The sequence below is a fragment of the Zea mays genome, chromosome 6 (genome assembly GCF_902167145.1).
Source record: "Zea mays cultivar B73 chromosome 6, Zm-B73-REFERENCE-NAM-5.0, whole genome shotgun sequence".
NCBI lineage: Eukaryota > Viridiplantae > Streptophyta > Magnoliopsida > Poales > Poaceae > Zea > Zea mays.
Window position 1 is genome coordinate 131,516,683 of NC_050101.1, and position 19,661 is coordinate 131,536,343.

At 54.1% G+C, this 19,661-nt stretch overlaps 1 protein-coding gene across 6 annotated transcripts; it reads left to right on the forward strand.

Moving 5' to 3' along the window:
- The first annotated feature begins 15,386 nt into the window (after positions 1–15,386).
- On the forward strand, positions 15,387–18,325 carry LOC103630003 (Steroid nuclear receptor ligand-binding). Of its 6 annotated transcripts, none has more exons than XM_008651096.4 (10): positions 15,387–15,697; positions 15,842–15,950; positions 16,029–16,221; positions 16,299–16,438; positions 16,562–16,850; positions 16,939–17,045; positions 17,125–17,269; positions 17,372–17,567; positions 17,642–17,882; positions 17,972–18,325. In XM_008651096.4, the coding sequence occupies exons 1-10, from the start codon at positions 15,604–15,606 to the stop codon at positions 18,180–18,182; spliced, it is 1,725 nt and encodes a 574-aa protein (XP_008649318.1). In that variant the 5' UTR covers positions 15,387–15,603; the 3' UTR covers positions 18,183–18,325. The 6 variants fall into 6 exon arrangements, with proteins under 6 accessions (XP_008649318.1, XP_008649319.1, XP_008649317.1 ...); XM_008651097.4 differs by having other exon boundaries at positions 15,443–15,697; positions 16,293–16,438; positions 17,642–17,886; XM_008651095.4 differs by having other exon boundaries at positions 15,443–15,697; positions 16,293–16,438.
- The last annotated feature ends 1,336 nt before the right edge of the window (positions 18,326–19,661 follow it).

Genomic DNA, 19,661 nt, shown 5'->3' on the forward strand with positions numbered 1-19,661 from the left:
GTCGATGACATCGTAGTCAAGACGAGGAAAGCCTCCGACCTCCTTTCTGACCTTGAAGTGACATTCCGATGTCTCAAGGCGAAAAGCGTCAAGCTCAATCCCGAAAAGTGTGTCTTCGGGGTACCCCGGGGCATGCTCTTGGGATTCATCATCTCCGAGCGAGGCATCGAAGCCAACCCGGAGAAGATCGCAGCCATCACCAGCATGGGGCCCATCAAGGACTTGAAGGGCGTACAGAGGGTCATGGGATGTCTCGCGGCTCTGAGCCGCTTCATCTCACGCCTCGGCGAAAGAGGTCTGCCTCTGTACCGCCTCTTAAGGAAGGCCGAGTGCTTCACTTGGACCCTTGAGGCCGAGGAAGCCCTTGGGAACCTGAAGGCGCTCCTCACAAAGGCGCCTATCCTGGTGCCCCCAGCTGCCGGAGAAGCCCTCTTAGTCTACGTCGCCGCGACCACTCAGGTGGTTAGCGTCGCGATTGTGGTCGAGAGGCAAGAAGAGGGGCATGCATTGCCCGTTCAGAGGCCAGTCTACTTCGTCAGCGAGGTACTGTCCGAAACCAAGATCCGCTACCCACAAGTTCAGAAGCTGCTGTACGCGGTGATCCTGACACGGCGGAAGTTGCGACACTACTTCGAGTCTCATCCGGTAACTGTGGTGTCATCCTTCCCCCTGGGGGAGATCATCCAGTGCCGAGAGGCCTCGGGTAGGATTGCAAAGTGGGCGGTGGAAATCATGGGCGAAACAATCTCGTTCGCCCCTCGGAAGGCCATCAAGTCCCAGGTCTTGGCGGACTTCGTGGCTGAATGGGTCGACACCCAGCTCCCAACAGCTCCGATCCAGCCGGAGCTCTGGACCATGTTCTTCGACGGGTCGCTGATGAAGACAGGAGCCGGCGCAGGCCTACTCTTCATCTCGCCCCTCGGGAAGCACCTACGCTATGTGCTACGCCTCCATTTCCTGGCGTCCAACAATGTGGCCGAGTATGAGGCTCTGGTCAACGGGTTGCGGATCGCCATCGAGCTAGGGGTCCGACGCCTCGACGCTCGCGGTGACTCGCAGCTCGTCATCGACCAAGTCATGAAGAACTCCCACTGCCGCGACCCGAAGATGGAGGCCTACTGCGATGAGGTTCGGCGCCTGGAAGACAAGTTCTATGGGCTCGAGCTCAACCACATCGCCCGGCGCTACAACGAGACTGCAGACGAGCTGGCTAAAATAGCCTCGGGGCGAACAGCGGTTCCCCCGGACGTCTTCTCCCGAGACCTGCATCAACCCTCCGTCAAGATCGGCGGCAAGCCCGAGCCCGAGGCACCCTCGGCCCAGCCCGAGGTACCCTCGGCTCAGTCCGAGGCACCCTCGGCTCGGCCCAAGGCGCCCTCGGTTCAGCCCGAGGTACCCTCGGCCCCCAAGGGCGAGACGCTGCACGTCGAGGGGGAGCGAAGCGGGGTCACGCCTGATCAAAACTGGCAGACCCCGTACCTGCAATATCTCCACTGAGGAGAGCTACCCCTCGACCGAGCCGAAGCTCGGCGGTTGGCGCGGCGCGCCAAGTCGTTCGTCTTGATGGGAGATGGGAAGGAGCTCTACCACCGCAGCCCCTCGGGCATCCTACAGCGATGCATCTCCATCACCGAAGGTCAGGAACTCCTCCGAGAGATACACTCGGGGGCTTGCGGCCATCACGCAGCACCTCGAGCCCTTGTCGGAAATGCTTTCCGACAAGGTTTCTACTGGCCGACGGCGGTGGCCAACGCCACTAGAATTGTCCGCACCTGCGAAGGGTGTCAGTTCTACGCAAGGCAGACCCACCTGCCCGCTCAGGCTCTGCAGACGATACCCATCACCTGGCCTTTTGCTGTGTGGGGTCTGGACCTCATCGGCCCCTTGCAGAAGGCACCCGGGGGCTACACGCACCTGTTGGTCGCCATCGACAAATTCTCCAAGTGGATCGAGGTCCGACCCCTAAACAGCATCAGGTCCAAGCAGGCGGTGGCGTTCTTCACCAACATCATCCATCGTTTCGGGGTCCCGAACTCCATCATCACCGACAACGGCACCCAGTTCACCGGCAGAAAGTTCCTGGACTTCTGCGAGGATCACCACATCCGGGTGGACTGGGCCGCCGTGGCTCATCCCATGACGAATGGGCAAGTAGAGCGTGCCAACGGCATGATTCTACAAGGACTCAAGCCTCGGATTTACAACGACCTCAACAAGTTCGGCAAGCGATGGATGAAGGAACTCCCCTCGGTGGTCTGGAGCCTGAGGACAACGCCGAGCCGAGCCACGGGCTTCACGCCGTTCTTTCTAGTCTATGGGGCCGAGGCCATCTTGCCCACAGACCTGGAATACGGTTCCCCGAGGACGAGGGCCTATGCCGACCAAAGCAACCAAGCTAGTCGAGAAGACTCGCTGGACCAGCTGGAAGAGGCTCGGGACAAGGCCTTACTACACTCGGCGCGGTACCAGCAGTCCATGCGACGCTACCACGCCCGAGGGGTCCGGTCCCGAGACCTCCAGGTGGGCGACCTGGTGCTTTGGCTGCGACAAGACGCCTGAGGTCGACACAAGCTCACGCCCCCCTGGGAGGGGCCGTTCGTCATCGCCAAAGTTCTGAAGCCCGGAACGTACAAGCTGGCGAACAGTCAAGGCGAGGTCTACAGCAATGCTTGGAACATCCAACAGCTATGTCGCTTCTACCCTTAAGATGTTTTCAAGTTGTTCATATACCTCGCTCCCACGCAAAGTTTAGTCATCAAGGAAGGGTCAGCCTTGCCTCGGCAAAGCCCGACCCTCCCTCGGGGGCTAAAAGGGGGGAACCCCCTCTGCGTCGAAATTTTCCTCAAAAAAAGATCTTTTCTGCCAGAATGTCTTTCGTGCTTTTCGACTACTTCGAAAGTGGATCCTGAGAACGACGGAGTACACGTAAGCAGCCAAGGCTGACCGAGCCGAGGGACTCCTACGCCTCCGGGATACGGATACCTCACTCATCACCTTCTGCGATAAGTAACTCACGTTCGGATGAGTGATTCCGCAGACCGAACAAGTCTTCACGTTCGAAAGCCCTTCTGCCTGAGCGATTCTTCGAGCCTTCTCGACTGCGTCGGTGACAGAGCCCCATGGACGAGTAAGAGTGCGCGTAAGCGGCAAGGCCGACCGAGCCGAGGGACTCCTACGGCTCCGGGATACGGATACCTCACTCGTCACCTTCCATGAGAAGCAACTCTCGCTCGCACAAACAATTCTGTTACCGCAAAAAAAGTCCGGATACTCGAAACAAGAGGAAAAGAGACGCAGCTTTACAACACGGCGAGGGTGTGTTTTGGCCTCGGCGGCCGCAGAAAACACGCGCTACAAATCCGATCCTGCAGGCTCGGATCCGGACAATTGAGGGAGCCGCAGCACCCTCGGCGTCAACAGCACCCTCGGCGAGGTCCGACCTAGCCTCGGACGGCGACACGGTCCAAGGGTCCCCGCTCTGAAGGACAACGTCATCACCAAGCCCGGGCCATCGCCGCCAGGGTCTTCTCCGAGAATCCGGCCCGAGCAGGCGGCTCAGCCGGTCACCCCGGGGCCTCGGCCGGCTGTCCTCCGAGGACATCAGCCCGACCCGGGGCCTCGGCAGGTCAATTCCGGCGTCGGTCCCGCTAACGGACGACCCGGCCAGGCTCCGGCCGACCAGGTCTTCTTTTCGAGCCAACTCTGCCTCTGTTCGCGCTGACACCGCTACCCCTGGCCTCGGCTCATTGAAGAGCGGCCGAGGGGTTCCTTTAACTGAGCAAGAGAAGCCTCGGGCAACAAGGCTGACTGAGTCGAGGGACTCCTACGCCTCCGGGATACGGATACCTCACTCGTCACCTTTACACGGGGCGACTCACGCTTGGTGAAGCGGTTCAGACAACCAACAGGCGAGTCTTAGTGCTCGAAAATGAGGAAAAAAATACATACATGTTCAGGCCCCGACAGCCACAATGAACAAAAAACACTGGCATTCAAAGTGCCATTACAAACGGAACTCCGGTTCCGCCTCCGCAGGTATGAACAACCCCACTTGATGGGGGGGGGGGCCTGCTGAGCAACAGAAGATCGACGAACGGCGCGCCGTCGCCCGCTCCGGCAGCGGCGACGACGACGACTTCTGCTCCGGGGGGCCGAACAGCGGCAGCGATGACCTCAGGGCGGATGTTGCTGCCAGGAGGCCCCCGCCCATGCCCAAACTCGTGAGGCAAGGACGGGCAGAAGGCCGTAGAGTTGGAGGTCGGTCCGTGGGCGGCCCTGGCTATCTCGTCGGCGGAAGAACCTCTTCCAGCTGCTGTGGCGGAAGCCGGCGTCGAGAGCGGCTCCGAAGCCACTCGGGTCCGAGAGCCAGGCACGCGGCAGCTGCCAGCGCCACGGACGACAACCTCCCTCCCCCCCGATCACTGAGGGAAGGAGCGGGCCACCGCCCACACAGGGGCCGACCCCAACTCGGCACACTCCCCTCCCCAGCCCTGGTGATGAAAATCCTTGAGGCTGAGGGAGGGGCAGAGGCCGCGGCCCTTTTTGCTTTCTCCCGCCATCAAACTGGAGGTCACCATCTTGGGTGACCACCGGCGGAGGGGTGCAACCGAGCCGCATGATGAAAATCCTTGAAGCCGAACGATGGCTGAAAGGTACCAACTCTCGTGGAGTTGCGTTCCTCCAACGGCAAGGCGGAAAGACTGCGGGTATCCCCCATCCGGGGGCTTGGAAGGTGGAAAGGCACGATGCATAAAGGAGCGCGAAGACATGGTCGCCCTTCAAGGGGGGTCACCCTCCTTTTAAAGGCGACTCTCCCTACTTGCGTCCCCAGCCGTCGGGGGCTGAGTCTTCTCCAACACGCTCCAAGGTCCTCCCCCTACGACGCGGGGACTGGGTCCCACACGTCATGCAAGCCGGCCCAGAGCAGAAGAAGCCAAACCGCCGCGCACGGTGCATGCAACCGCCCTGCGGTTACAAGCGGCTCTCCACTTTTGCCCAGACCAGCGGGCGAAAGGGCGAGCAACCATGCAGGCGGCATGCAACCGCACCAGGTGGGCGCACTTCTCCGACTTCCAACACGCCCAGCATGGAGGCCCAGGCCCACGCGTCATGCAACCGGCGCGCCGGATGCTTCGTGCAAGCAACTGCACCGCCACTCGCGCCACTACCGCGCCTCCTCGATTGCGGAACCAATACCGCGACTCGAGGCAACCCAGCGCACGACCCAGCAGTGCCAGCCTGGCGCGACGGTCAATGCAGCCAAAAATGGGCCAGCAGTAATGGCGGTGGCAGGCGGGCAGGAGCAGTGGTCACGTCGTCAGCCAAGCTTACGTCCCATCCGGGGACAGCGAGAGAACCCTCTCTCACGGCGTGAAGACGACGCGCCCGTGTTCCGTTCCTCGAACGGCTCGCGCACGAGCAACGGCTGCCCCGCGAACCGCACGCCTCGTCGCATTAACTCCGCGGCGAGAAAGGCGGCGCCTCTGGCAGGGGAAGCGAGCGACGCTTCGCCTTCGCCATAATGACCACGTCAAAAAAAGGTACGCCACGTCATTCGATTTCAAATCCTTTTCCTCTTTTTCCTCTTTCTCTCTCTTACAACAGGGACCGGGAAAGGGGGATACCCCGAAAAGGATCCTTCTCCGTGAAGGAACCAGGCTCCGAGCCTCCCTACTGATCAGAGGTTCGAAGGCTGGCCCCTCGGAAGGGTTCGACAGCCGCCTCAGATCGCGTGGGCTCTACACCCACTACTGGTCAGAGGTTCGAAGGCCGGCCCCTCGGAAGGGTTCAATGACCGCCTCAGGCTACTCGGGCTCCACGCCCACTACTGATTAGGGGTTCGAAGGCTGGCCCCCGAAGGGTTTACAGCCGCCTCAGACACAGAGCGAGGGATGACCACGGGTATGTTCGATACATAACCAAGGTTCGGGCTGCGCTCCCGAGGTACCCTAGGACATTTCCGAGACCAGCGGGAACGATCTTGTAACGGAATCCCATCGGAGGGAGGCATCGAGCCCTCGGACCCCGTCGACAGGGGACCGGGTCCGGCAGATCACCCGCAGGTACTTTTGGGCGCGCCTCTGGGCCTCTAGCCGACCCCTAGCGAATGGGGCACGGACGTCCGCTCGGATTACCCGCCTGCAGCTCACCGGAGACACCATATTCGGCGCCCACCGAGGGCAACATGGCGCTTTCCCCCCTCCTCCTTGCGGAAAGGCGACGCAGGGGCGTATGTAAAAAAGTCGAGTCTGTCCCTGATCGCCCTCTCGCCCTGTGCAAAGGCTCGGGGGCTGCTCTCGCAAACCCGGCTCCGGCCAAACCGTTGACAGCGTCAACATACCAGCCCGAGAACTTGGGACCCGACCGTACACCCGGGCTACGGCCAGCTCGCATGAGGGAACGACCAGACCAGCCGAAGCATTACGCGAGGCATTAAGACCTCGGAGGAGTCAAACCACTCCTCCGAGGCCTCGGGGGCTACACCCGGCGGGTGCGCTCGCGCGCACCCACCGGAACAAAACGCAACCGAGAAAGGCTGGTCCCCTTGCAAAAAAGTGCGACGAAAGCCTCCAAGCGAGTGCTAACACTCCCTTCGAGGCTCGAGGGCTACTGTCGGGGACCATAATTAGGGGTACCCTCAAGGCTCCTAATTCTCAGCTGGTAACCCCCATCAGCATAGAGCTACAAAGGCCTGATGGGTGCGATTAAGTCAGGGATCGGTCCATTCGAGGGACTCGATCATGCCTCGCCCGAGCCTAGCCTCGGACAAGGGCAGCCGAACCCGGAGGATCTCCGCCTCGCCCGAAGCCCCCCTCTAGCGGCGAACATATTTCCGGCTCGCCCGAGGCCCTGTCTTCGCCAAGAAGCAACCCTGACCAAATCGTCGCGCCGACCGACCAAATCGCAGGAGCATTTAATGCAAAGGTGGCCTGACACCTTTATCCTGACGTACGCCCTTCAGTCGACAGAGCCGAAGTGACCGCCGTCACTTCGCCGATCCACTGACCGGCCTGACAGAAAGACAGCGCCGCCTGCGCCGCTCCGACTGCGGTGCCACTTGACAGAGTGAGGCTGACAGGCAGTCAGGCCCGGCCGCAGGCACCATAGGAAGCTCCACTTCGCCCGACCCAGGGCTCGGACTCGGGCTAAGCCCCGGAAGACGGCGAACTCCGCTCCGCCCGACCCAGGGCTCGGACTCGGGCTAAGCCCCGAAAGACGACGAACTCCGCTCCGCCCGACCCAGGGCTCGGACTTGGGCTCAGCCCCTGAAGACGACGAACTCCGCTTCGCCCGACCCAGGGGCTCGGACTCGACCTCGGCCACGGAAGACAGACTCGACCTCGGCTTCAGAGGAGCCTCCACATCGCCCAACCTAGGGCGCAGACCAACCACGTCAACAGGAGGCGCCATCATCATCCTACCCCAAGCTGACTCGGGCCACGGGGAACAAGACCGGCGTCCCATCTGGCTCGCTCCGCCAGATAGGCAATGATGGCGCCCCGCATACTCTGTGACGACGGCGGCTCTCAGCCCCCTTACGGAAGCGAGAGGACGTCAGCAAGGACTCGACAGCTCCAACAGTTGTCCCTCCGCCAGGCTCCAGCGCTCCTCCGACGGCCACGACATCACACAAACCGGGCACCAAAATCTCTCCGGCCGCCACGATGGCGTGTACTTAGGGCGCTAGCTCTCCTCCGCTAGACACGTAGCACTCTGCTACACCCCCCATTGTACACCTGGATCCTCTCCTTACGCCTATAAAAGGTAGGACCAGGGCCCTCTTAGAGAGGGTTGGTCGCGCGGGGACGAGGACGAGACAGACGCTCGCGTGAGGCCGCCCACTCCCTCTCCCGTGTGGACGCTTGTAACCCCCTACTGCAAGCGCACCCGACCTGGGCGCGGGACGAACACGAAGGCCGCGGGATTTCCACCTCTCTCACGCCCATCTCCGGCCACATCACTTCCCCCCTTCGCGCTCGGCCTCGCGCCGACCCATCTGGGCTGGGGCACACGGCGACATTTCACTCGTCGGCTTAGGGACCCCCCGGTCTCGAAACGCCGACAAACCTCTATTTCCGCATCATGGTCGTAGATCACGTAACCCAGTTAGGCGTCTCCCGTTCGAAAGAGATACTATGTAGATATGAAGATCTTTGCATATCTACAAATGTATCAGTTTCGAATTGTCCACGTTTTTTGGACAGCCCGCGGTTGCGTAGATGGTGTTAGTTTCCATGCTCTACTCTGGTCCGAGAAAGAGTTTCGGCGTCACCTCCCTGTTGTTCTCCGGACAGTACACTCTCCCTGCTAGGACGTGTATCCGGAGAACAGCGGGGAGGTGCTGCCGAAATTATATCTCGGATCGGAGTAGAGCATGGAAACTAACTCCATCTACGCAACCGCGGGTGGGATTAGGACCTATCCTCACCTATTAGAAGGTAGGAACGTAGTGTACATGCATTACATGTCTATATTAAACTATACTCGGTTATATATGTTAGAGGATGGAGGACCGTGAGTGGATGTACACGGGCCGCGTTCGACGTAATGATGTCACCCCAGAATGGATTAGGAAGACCGATGCTTTCGTGGAACGGGCATATGGCGAAGCTGCTAAAGGAGCTAGCCTAGTCCCTTGTCCATGCAGCAAATGTGACAACCGGAAAAGAAAACCAAAGAAGGCCATGGTAGAACATATTTGGAAGAATGGATTTACGCCGGACTATACTCGGTGGATCTTCCATGGTGAAGCGCATCGCACGAGAGAGGAGGTGGTGAGACAACGCGTCGAGGATTACGATGCTGATGCCGGGGTAGCAGACATGTTGAACGACTATCACGAGGCACAGTTCGCCGAAGGACGTACGGAGGACGAGCCAGAGGCGACCGCAAAGGCATTCTACGACATGTTTGACGCGGCACAGAAACCCCTTCACGGCAAGACAAAGGTTTCTCAACTGGATGCCATTGGGCGTATAATGGCGTTCAAGTCGCAGTATAGCATGAGTCGAGATGCCTTCGATGGTTTGTTGACAGTTATTGGCAGCCTGCTTCCGGAGGATCACGTTCTGCCAAAGAGCATGTACGAGGCACAAAAACTCCTTCGTGCACTCAAGATGACGTATGAGCAGATACATGCTTGTCCGAAGGGCTGCGTCCTATTTAGGAAAGAACACACTGAGGCAAAGTACTGTCCAAAGTGTAAATCGTCTCGGTTCATGGAGGTAGACTCTGGTGATGGACAGAAGAGGCAGCTCGACATCCCCGTGACAATCCTACGCCACCTTCCATTCATACCGAGGATCCAGCGTCTATACATGACAGAGGAATCCGCGAAACAGATGACATGGCACAAAAAAGGCAAACGATACAATCCTGACAAGATGGTTCACGCATCCGATGGTGAAGCATGGACCCACTTTGATGCCATTCACCATGAGAAAGCCAAAGAGGCTCGTAATGTTCATGTTGCGCTGGCCACAGATGGGTTCAATCCCTATGGAACGACCGCTGCCCCATACACATGTTGGCCCATGTTCGTTATCCCCATCAATCTCCCCCCGGCGTATGCTTTCAAAGACATAACATATTCGTGTCTTTGATAATTCCTGGACACCCGGGGAATAAATTGGGCGTGTACATGGAGCCTTTGATTGATGAATTGGTCCATGCTTGGGAGGAAGGGGTATGGATGTACGACCGAGCTACAAAGACAAACTTCAAAATGCATGTTTGGTACCAGTACTCCATGCATGACTTTCCGGCGTATGGGCTATTTTGCGCCTGGTGTGTTCACGGTAAGTTCCCATGCCCAGTTTGCAAGGAAGCTCTTAGGTTCATTTGGTTGAATAAGGGTGGCAAATATTCGTCATTCGATAAACATCGACAATTTCTCCCTCCTGACCATGCATTCCGATAGACATCAAGAACTTTACGAAAGGTGTCGTGGTGACAGACCGCCCACCTGCAATGATGACTGGTGCCAAAGTTCGCGAACAGATAGATGGTCTCGTGGCCAACCCAGAAGGTGGTTTTGTGGGATATGGTGAGCAACATATGTGGACACATAAGTCGGGCTTGACTCGGCTCCCCTATTATGATGACCTGCTCCTTCCACACAACATTGACGTGATGCACACTGAAAAGAATGTCGCCGAGGCACTTTGGGCAACAATTATGGAGATTCCTGATAAGTCAAAGGATAACGTAAAGGCAAGAGTGGATCTGGCAGAGTTATGTGATAGACCAAACCAAGAGATGAAGCCGCCTAGTGGTGGTAAGACACGGAGAAGGCCTAAGGCCGATTTCGTCCTGAGCAGGGCCCATAGGAAGGAAGTACTACAGTGGATCAAGATGTTAATGTTCCCTGATGGGTATGCAGCTAACCTTAGTAGGGGGTGAACTTATCTACTCTGCGAGCCTTAGGGATGAAGAGTCATGACTTCCACATATGGATTGAACGAATTCTTCCGGCGATGGTTCGAGGCTATGTCCCTGAGCATGTCTGGCTAGCGCTTGCAGAGTTGAGCTATTTCTTCCGCCAGCTTTGTGCAAAAGAGTTAGCTCGGACCATGATTGCAGACTTGGAAAGGATGGCACCCGTGTTACTGTGTAAGCTGGAGAAGGTCTTTCCACCCGGCTTCTTCAATCCGATGCAGCATTTGATTCTTCATCTCCCGTATGAGGCACGAATGGGGGGGCCCGTGCGGGGACGTTGGTGCTATCCAATCGAGAGATGTCTAAAGACTATCCGAAAGAAATGTAGAAATAAATGCAAAATCGAGGCTTCCATTGCAGAGGCATACATACTGGAGGAGGTGTCAAACTTCACAACAACTTACTATGGTGACAAACTGCCGAGCGTGCATAATCCACCCCCTCGTTATAATGATGGCGACAATGAATCGAACCTCAGCATTTTTCGAGGGCAACTCGGAAGTGCAAGTGGTTCGACCACCAAGACCCTGACACATGAAGAGTGGCGGCATATCATGTTATATGTATTGACCAACCTTGAAGAGGTGACGCCATACATGGAGCAATTTCTTCATGAATTCTGGCGTCGATCAAGGGACCCAACTCCACAGGAATATGATACCCTTCTTGGAAAGGGTGCGGGAAATGGATTGCCCGATTTCATTTCCTGGTTTAAACGTAAGGTACGTGCTTAGTTTGTCATTTGAAGTTGCTCTTACGTGCGAATAATATAACAATCTAGCGTGTTTGAACTTGCAGGGCCAAAGAGAGCCGTCTATGAGTGCAGAGTTGAGACAAGTAGCCAATGACTTTGCCTATAGGGTCAGGAAATTTTCTGGGTATGACGTCAATGGATACCGTTTTCGCACAACAAGCTACGACCAAAGTCGGCCCAATCGAAAAACCACGTGTTCTGGAGTCTTTACGTCCGGGCTTGACGAGGTCGAGTATTATGGAAGAATTGAAGAAATATATGAACTCAATTTTTATGGTTCCAAACCTCTTACTCCAGTGATATTCAAATGTCATTGGTTTGACCCTGAAGTAACGAGACGGACACATTCTAATCTTGGGCTAGTCGAAATTCGACAGGATTCCACCTTACCAGGAGACGATGTCTATATTGTGGCCCAACAGGCCACACAAGTGTATTATCTTCCATATGCGTGCCAAACGAAACAACATCTTAAGGGTTGGGATGTTGTGTATAAGGTATCACCGCACGCTAAATTACCTGTTCCAAACGATGAAGATTATAACTTAGACCCAGACACATATGACGGAGAGTTCTTCCAAGAAGATGGGCTCGAAGGGCGATTTGAGATAGACTTAACCGAAGCGATCGGAATGGAAGTATATATTCAAATGGTTGTTGATGACGAGGATGATGAGGTGCAAAATGAGAATGACTTAGAAATACTTGAAGGCAATGCCAATGACGAAATTGCGCCTTCAGATGGTGTTGACTATGAAATGGTTGATAGTGATGATGACACTTATGATCCGGCTAACCCGGACACATATGAAGATTATTTTTAATCGATGTAATGCTATATTTCATTTATTTTGCATATGTTTCTAAATACATATTTTTTATCTGTGCTTAATTGTTTACTCTTAATTGCAGGTTGTTGGACAAAGATGGTGGGCGGTGGGATGAGGACGAGGAGGGGGAGGGGGAGGGGGAGGAGGAGCACCCGTAGGACGGAGGAGGAGGCGCAGCAGGACGACGCCGTACAGCAGCAGGTGGAGCAGCAAGCCGCTGTCGATGCGGCAGAGCAGGACGACGACGATGCGGCGCAGCAGGACGACGACGACGACGCCGCCGCTCAGCAGGACGTCTCAGGTTCTGGCTCCTCAGGTTCGAGGAGTATCTACCTGCGAGGTCCCGCGAGTCTCCCTAAGCGACCCATACTTCGTGACAGACGTCCGCTGATACGACCCAATGGAGAGAGGTAGGTAACTTTAGATGTTGTTGCTGCTTTTTCATATTATATGTTCAAATTAATAATAGAAACTAATACTTCATCTTAATCACTTGGACATGTCTTGGATGGTTTTGGAGACTGCAGGGGGTCACGACCGCAACCCCAATGGCATCTTCAGCCTTCTATGCAGGGAACACTTCCCTGGACTTGTCGAGTACGCCGGAGTGACGAGCCCAGCCTACACCTTCGACCACTACGTCGTCACCCCCGATGCAGTAGATCGGGACGGCAGACAGTTCAACAACAAGGCGGAGCGAGTGAAGCAAGAGTTGTGGGTAAGTCTTCCTCGCACTAAATTGTTTAATAAGTCGCATTTGTTGCATATTCTTGAAATAATGTATGGATACATCGTCTTTGTATGTAGGATTTCTTCAGATGCGATGCTGGATACGAGGCCAGGGCGGATGTGGTGTCTACTACGTGCTGTAAGAAGCTCATCGTGGACATGCACTACGAGGCGCGCATCCAGGCCATCGTCACTTACCACGGCTCCATCCTTGGGGAGAAGGTGAACAAGAAGGACGCCCAAACCATGTCGTTGACTCCGGACCAGTACTTGCAGGTAAATACAAAACTTTATTATTGGTACTAAATATGCTTATTTTTATCTTCTGATATGCGGTGTACTTATATTTTTTTAGATGATTCCTCATTGGTGCGCCGCGCATCCTGAGTGCTGGGAGCAGATGGTGCAGAGGTGGTGCTCGGCTGAGTGGGATGAGGCGCACAACGCTAGCCGGGAATGGCGTTTGCTGATGCAAGGTCCCTCCCACCATCAAGGCAGCCGCAGCCTGGGCAAATACGCGGAAGCATGGGTACGCGCTCTTTTTTATTTAGGTATATAACTTTCGATTAGACATGATTTCTAACCATCTCGTTGGTTTTCTCGCAGTCGGCGGCACATGGTGGCGCGCCTTGCTCTACGTTCTCGGCATATGCTATGGCCCACAAGGGGAAGGCGACGTCCGACGTCACCTACAACCCGGATGACGGGCCCGAGGCGTACACCAACCCCGCCATCCACAGCCGCCTCAGTGAGTACACCGCCATGGCCAAGGAGGTCCATGGGTTAGATTACGATCCGAGGACCGAGGACATCGACGGAGATGTCCTCATGAGGGTCGGAGGAGGCAAGAGGCATGGGCGGTACTGGATTGCTGACGGGGCAATCGACTCGTCCTGCACTCCCACTCTCTCTCAGGTGCGAGCAAGGAGCACGAGCGCGAGCCCAGCCATACGACCTCGGCAGGACAGCTCACAACATCGTATCCAGCAATTCCAAGTTATTCCTTATCTATTCATCGTTCATTGATTATTATATATCTTCTCATTATCGTAACATTAGGGCGAAATATTACAGACTTAGCTAGATGATGAGAGGAGGCAACGTGAGGAGCTGGAGAAGAGGATGGCGGAGATGTTCGCGTACATGCAGAGCCTTGGCGCCGCACAGGGTCATGCTCCACCACCTCCGTTGTTCCCTGCAGAGTTCACTACTCCTGTGAGTATCAAAATTTTAGTACTGCATGATATATATTCATATGTTCTCACACATACAATCTCTTCTCTGTGCAGGGTCAATCGGCGGTGTCGAACAACCCTCATGCTTCGTCGAGCCCTTCGCCGAACCAGACCAGATGCCCACCTCGTTGATGATCTGTTTTGTGATGATCCAGACTTACCTTTGTGAGTGTTGGTGATGTTAGTTAGACTTTGTCTTGTGAGATACTTGGTGATGTTAGTGATGATCCAAACTTATATCTGTTTTGTGATGATCCTGACTTATATTTGTGAGACTTTAGTGAGACTTTGTGATATATATGGTGTTGATGATAAATGTGTTCATTCTGTGATGCGATTGATATATAATGTGATGTGAATGATATATATCTTTTGTTTGTTTGGATAGAACAGCAAAAACAAATAAAAAAGGGACATCCTGGTCACTTTGCCGAGTGTAACACTCGGCAAAGGGTCGCTTTGCCGAGTGCTATGACCATGACACTCGGCAAAGAAGGAAACATGGGAACCGGTAAAGCCATCTTTGCCGAGTGTTGACCATGGCACTCGGCAAAGAAGGAAACCTGGGAACCGGCAAAGCCATCTTTGCCGAGTGCTGTTGCCAAGGCACTCGGCAAAGGGACTGGCAAAGGGACCCACTGGAGGACTCTTTGCCGAGTGCCGGTCCACTAGACACTCGGCAAAGAGTCCTCCTTTGCCGAGTGCCTACGAGAGCTCTCGGCACATGGACTGGCGGTGGGGCCCACTGGACCCGTCTTTGCCGAGGGCCACGATAGCAGGCACTCGGCAAAATTGGCCTCTTTGCCGAGTGCCAAAGAAGACACTCGACAAAGGATCCGTCACCGTCACTTGGCGCCGTGACAGTGACTTTTCTTTGCCGAGTGTCAAACGACACTCGGCAAATTCTTTGCTGAGTGCCCGACAAAAAGTACTCGGCAAAGAGACCGCTGGCGATGTACAGTTCGCCGAACGTTCTTTGCCAAGTGTTACACTCGGCAAATCTTTTGCCGAGTGTAAAATAGCCTTTGCCGAGTGTCTGAGACACATGGCAAAGGAGCTGATTCCGGTAGTGATGTATTACTTGTGATCATTTTGGAGATGAAGAGAGGCCACTAATGCTTCATTTTGAATGTTTGTGTCACTATTTGTTTTTCTTCAGCTTCATTTTGATCCGATTCAAAAAGAAAAGTTTTATTTTGATAAAACTCTAACATTTTGTATTTTTGTTTGTCTAATGTGCAGTGGAAGAAGCGCATGAGCCGGTTTAAGAGGAAGCGTAGAAAGATGAGGCAGAGGTCAAGTACACACCGAGGGAGATCCATGGAGTGTCCCCGCCAGCCCTTGCGTTGGATTGCCTTGCTGGTGTAGTACAAACAGTTTCATTTTCCTTTGCGTGGTCGTGGGCCCACACCGTCGTCGTGTATACCAAGCGGCTCATGCAGACCAACACGCGGCGAGTCCCAGCGCTTCCACAGCATTACCGCCGCCTCTTCCACATGAGGCTTCAATTCAAGGCGCCCAATGCAACTCCCTTTTCTCTTGTCCCTGTCCTTTCCGCAACAGAGCTTGTGAGCTTGACCAGCGAGAGGCGAGTGGCTAGGACCTAGGCCTCCGATCCATGCAGGTCCCTGTGGGTTTCCTCGGCAAGCTCTGGAGCTTCGTTTCCTTCGTGCCCTTCTTCGTCCTCCTCCTGCTTCTGGGATCCATCAAAGGTTTTTGATTATGAATTGCCTCTGTCGTCTGGATGGATTATTGTGCTCAGTGCTAATGGTTGTCTATATACATAGATACTAATTGCAGTTCAGGGCCTTCAGGCAGATGCTAATGACCCTCCTCTCCTCTCTTCTTTTCTGCAGCTGCCCTAGTCGGCCCGGTCACAGCTTCCATCGTATTCTTCGGGAGCTCTGCGGTTATTATTGGCCTCTGGCCTGCTCATTTCATCTGGACATACTACTGCGTTCTTAAGTACGGGACTTATCTTTTTCTCCCTAGCTGGACCTGGAAAACCAGATGTGATGATTTCCATTGGTTCTGATCTTGCAGAACAGAAAGGATCGGGCTGCAGTTGAAGATTCTTACTGGACTACTGCTGCCATTGCCACTGCTTCTCTTGCCAGTACTTGCTAGCATCGGGAGTCTCCTGGGTGGTACTGGATACGGAGTTTGCGTACCTCTCATGGCGACCTTCGAGGCTGTTGGCGAGGGTGTCACTGACAAGCTGACCCATTGTTTCACGGTATAGTATGGATCTGGCTTCCATTTGGCGATGGCCATGCAACAGTTGTATTGATTGATGAAAAAATCTAGCTGCAGGATGGAACCGTAAGCGCGATGGCTGGAGCTTGCACGGTTGTCCGTGATGTCACCGATTTCTGCTTCCACTCGTACTTCTCTTTCATGGATGATCTTATTGACAAAATGGGGGACAATGAAGAAGCCCCTCTCGACATCAAGTATGAGCAATTGAGCTTACATATTTTGTTGTCAATCTGCATAAATTTTGGACATTCATGGTCGTCGGAGGAAAGATCAAGCCATTGTTTGCACTTAACATCACCTGGTGTGCTTTGATGTAGGTTGTCTTATCTACCACGGAGCATGGTCGTTGCCTTAATCGCCGTTCCAGTGGATGTGCTGCTGATAAGCGCAGTGGCTTTGTGGAAAAGCCCCTGCATGTTGTTCAAAGGATGGCAGAGGTTATGTGAGGATCTAGTTGGAAGGGAAGGGCCGTTCTTAGAAACTGTCTGCGTGCCTTTTGCTGGTTTGGCCATTGTGTTATGGCCACTTGCGGTGATTGGGGGGTTACTTGCTTCATTTTTCAGCAGCTTCTTCTTCGGTTTTCGCGCGGGACTGGTTGCTTATCAGGTCTGTCTGTCCTGTCTAGTGTGTTTCCTCTGATGCAACAAGAAGGAAGCTGTGCTCATATGCTTGTACAATCATGCCATGTGTGCAGGAGGCTTCTTTCCAAATGGGACTTGCATACATGATTTCAGCAGTAGCAATTTTCGATGAATACACCAATGACTTGCTTTACCTAAGAGAAGGATCATGCCTTCCAAGGTACGTGCATTTCCATTTTCATGTGTATGGATTATTATTTGTTCGATTTCTCATCAGTAAAGCCACTTTTGTCGGACAGGCCCAAGTATCGGAGAGCAGATATCATGAGGGAGTGTGAAACTGAGCCTGCAGAGAGGCAACAAACTGGCCATCACAAGCATAGAAGGACGTTACCTCGATCAAAGACGTTCATGCAAACCGTCCAGCGACTACGACCGATTCAAGTATACAAATCTCTCTTAATCATCTCTCTCTCTCTCTCTCTCTCTCTCTCTCTCTCTCTGTTTTTTTTTTTTTTTTTTTTGAACTTATACTTGAGTCTGTAGATATGGGATTGGTTCTTCCGGTCCTGTGAGCTCAATGGAAGGATACTACTGAGCGAGGGCCTGATTACTGCCCAAGACATGGAGCAATACATCACCAATGGAAAATGCAAGAAGCTGGACACTAAATTACCCTGCTGGTGTATCTTCCAGTGCCTATTACGATCTGCGAACTCTGATTCAGACGGTTTGGTCATATGTATGTGGTTCTGTACCCAGCACCACCACTGTCCCTGTTCCATCTTTCTGTTTTCACTCACATGCTTCCTGTAGCTGATCATGTCCAAGTGACGACCCTCAACTGGCCCAAAGACAGAGTCCTTGACTGGCTGCTCGGACCACTCCTGCTCATCAAGGATCAAATGAAGAAACTGGAGGTCACCGAAGACGAGGAGATGTGCCTGAGGAAGCTGATCATGACAAGCAAGAACGAGAAGCCATCTGACTGGGACGATTCGGGTTTCCCGTCAGACGACAACATAAAGAGAGGCCAGCTGCAGTCGATAATCAGAAGGTAGGTAGGTACAGAGCAGGGCACCAGTTCGACATGCATGCTGTACTTCCAACAATGAACCACCCCATCTATCTATAACCTATTCCTAGGTTGCAAGGGATTGTGGCCTACATGTCCCGAGTGCCGAGTTTCAGGAGGCGCTTCATCAACCTGGTCAAGGCCATGTATCTAGAGGCCATCGAAGCAGGGGCCATCGACGGATCGCGCAAAGTTAAGGCGGATGTGGCTGACAGGTGTGCGGAAGATATTGCCGGTTCATGTTCATCAACCGACACGCCAGCGAACATTCACATGGTCTGATGATGTTTCACCAGCATAGCAGAGCTCGACGAGCTGTGCTGAATTCTGCTATTTCTTCTGTAAAAAGAACTGTGCTGAATTGTTGTGCTAAACTGTGCCAAGGCTGCAAACAAATACAATCGAGCGACCATATCTTCTCATTAGCAATATGGCATATAATTTTTGTCTAATGGTCGTCAGATGGTTAAAAAAATCTGTTAATACAAACAGGAAACTCCGACACCTGTGCAACACCAAATAAGAAAAAAAAATCTGCTAATACAAACAACAAACTCCTCCGGCACCTATGTAGCACCTGCGAGAAGACTGCAACTTCCGGTCTGTGTGCACGCGACGTTTCAATGTGTGTTTGGTCCTGCGTCGATCGCGATTTCCACCAGATGACGACATTACCTTTTATTAAAACCCGGTGGAGTTTGAGCTTCTCCCCGCGCTTCATGGGCCGTCCGCCACAGCTTGAACGACGTGTGGCTTGAGTATGAGTACGGCGTCGTCAGACAGGAACCAGCTTCCGGACATGAGTTTTTTATGCAAAAGAGTTGTGAGTGGTTCCTCCCTACCTCTCCCGTCGCACCTCGCCCTCTCCCTTGCCCTGCTCTAGATCTCGGCCTCCAGTCCTCGCTGCCGCCGCGACTTGCTCGCCCCGTCTCCCTCCGGCCCCGCCTCATCGCGACCGTGGTGGCCAAGGAACACGAGCTCATTGGAAACACTCTTAAATAAAGCTTCCAATGAACAAGACAGGAGCTCGACTTCGCCTGGCTCCGAACAAGCGGTCGACGAGGTGGAGGTCTCGCGTCCTGCGTGCGTCGCGCCGTTGCCTGGCTCCGTCCTCGCCATTCTTCTGTAGAAGCTGGCCGCTGACCCCCGCCCGCCTCCGCTTGGCCGTCTGGCCGCCCCCCGCGTGGTCACCTAGATGGCTGGCCGCGCCCCTAGATTTGGGTTCCTATCTTGTTATGAGACCAGTTCAATCGGGGTCTCAGGCAGGTTCTCAGGCAGGTTCAACCTTGGTATGAGACCAGTTCAATCGGGGTCTCAAGCAAGTTCAACTGCCCTCCACGCAGAAAGTCCAAAACGGATAGTTTTGGAGGCCCACCTATATATACTCACTCCTACTTCTCTCTTCCAACCTAGAGCACGCCTTAAAATCCATTTCTAACCTTAGAAACACTCCCACTCTCTCTCACACACCTCTTTCCTCTCTCATTTCAAATCTATGGAGAGAAATCTTTGAGTGAGATTGAGAGCTGGAGTTTTGGTACTACATCAAGTTCTTTGTGGATTCATTAATCTTGGAGCTTTTAACTCCTAGACGACTAGGTGTTGCTTGTGAGTCTTCAAATCTCGTGGAGGACCACAAGAAAGTTTGTATTACCCGCTCGTGTGAGCAAAGATTAGTGTGTGGGCTTGACCTTTGTGGTCGACAAAGGGAGGATTAGTGTTGAAAGAGACCTGGCTCTTTGTGGGTGCCTCAAGGAGGAA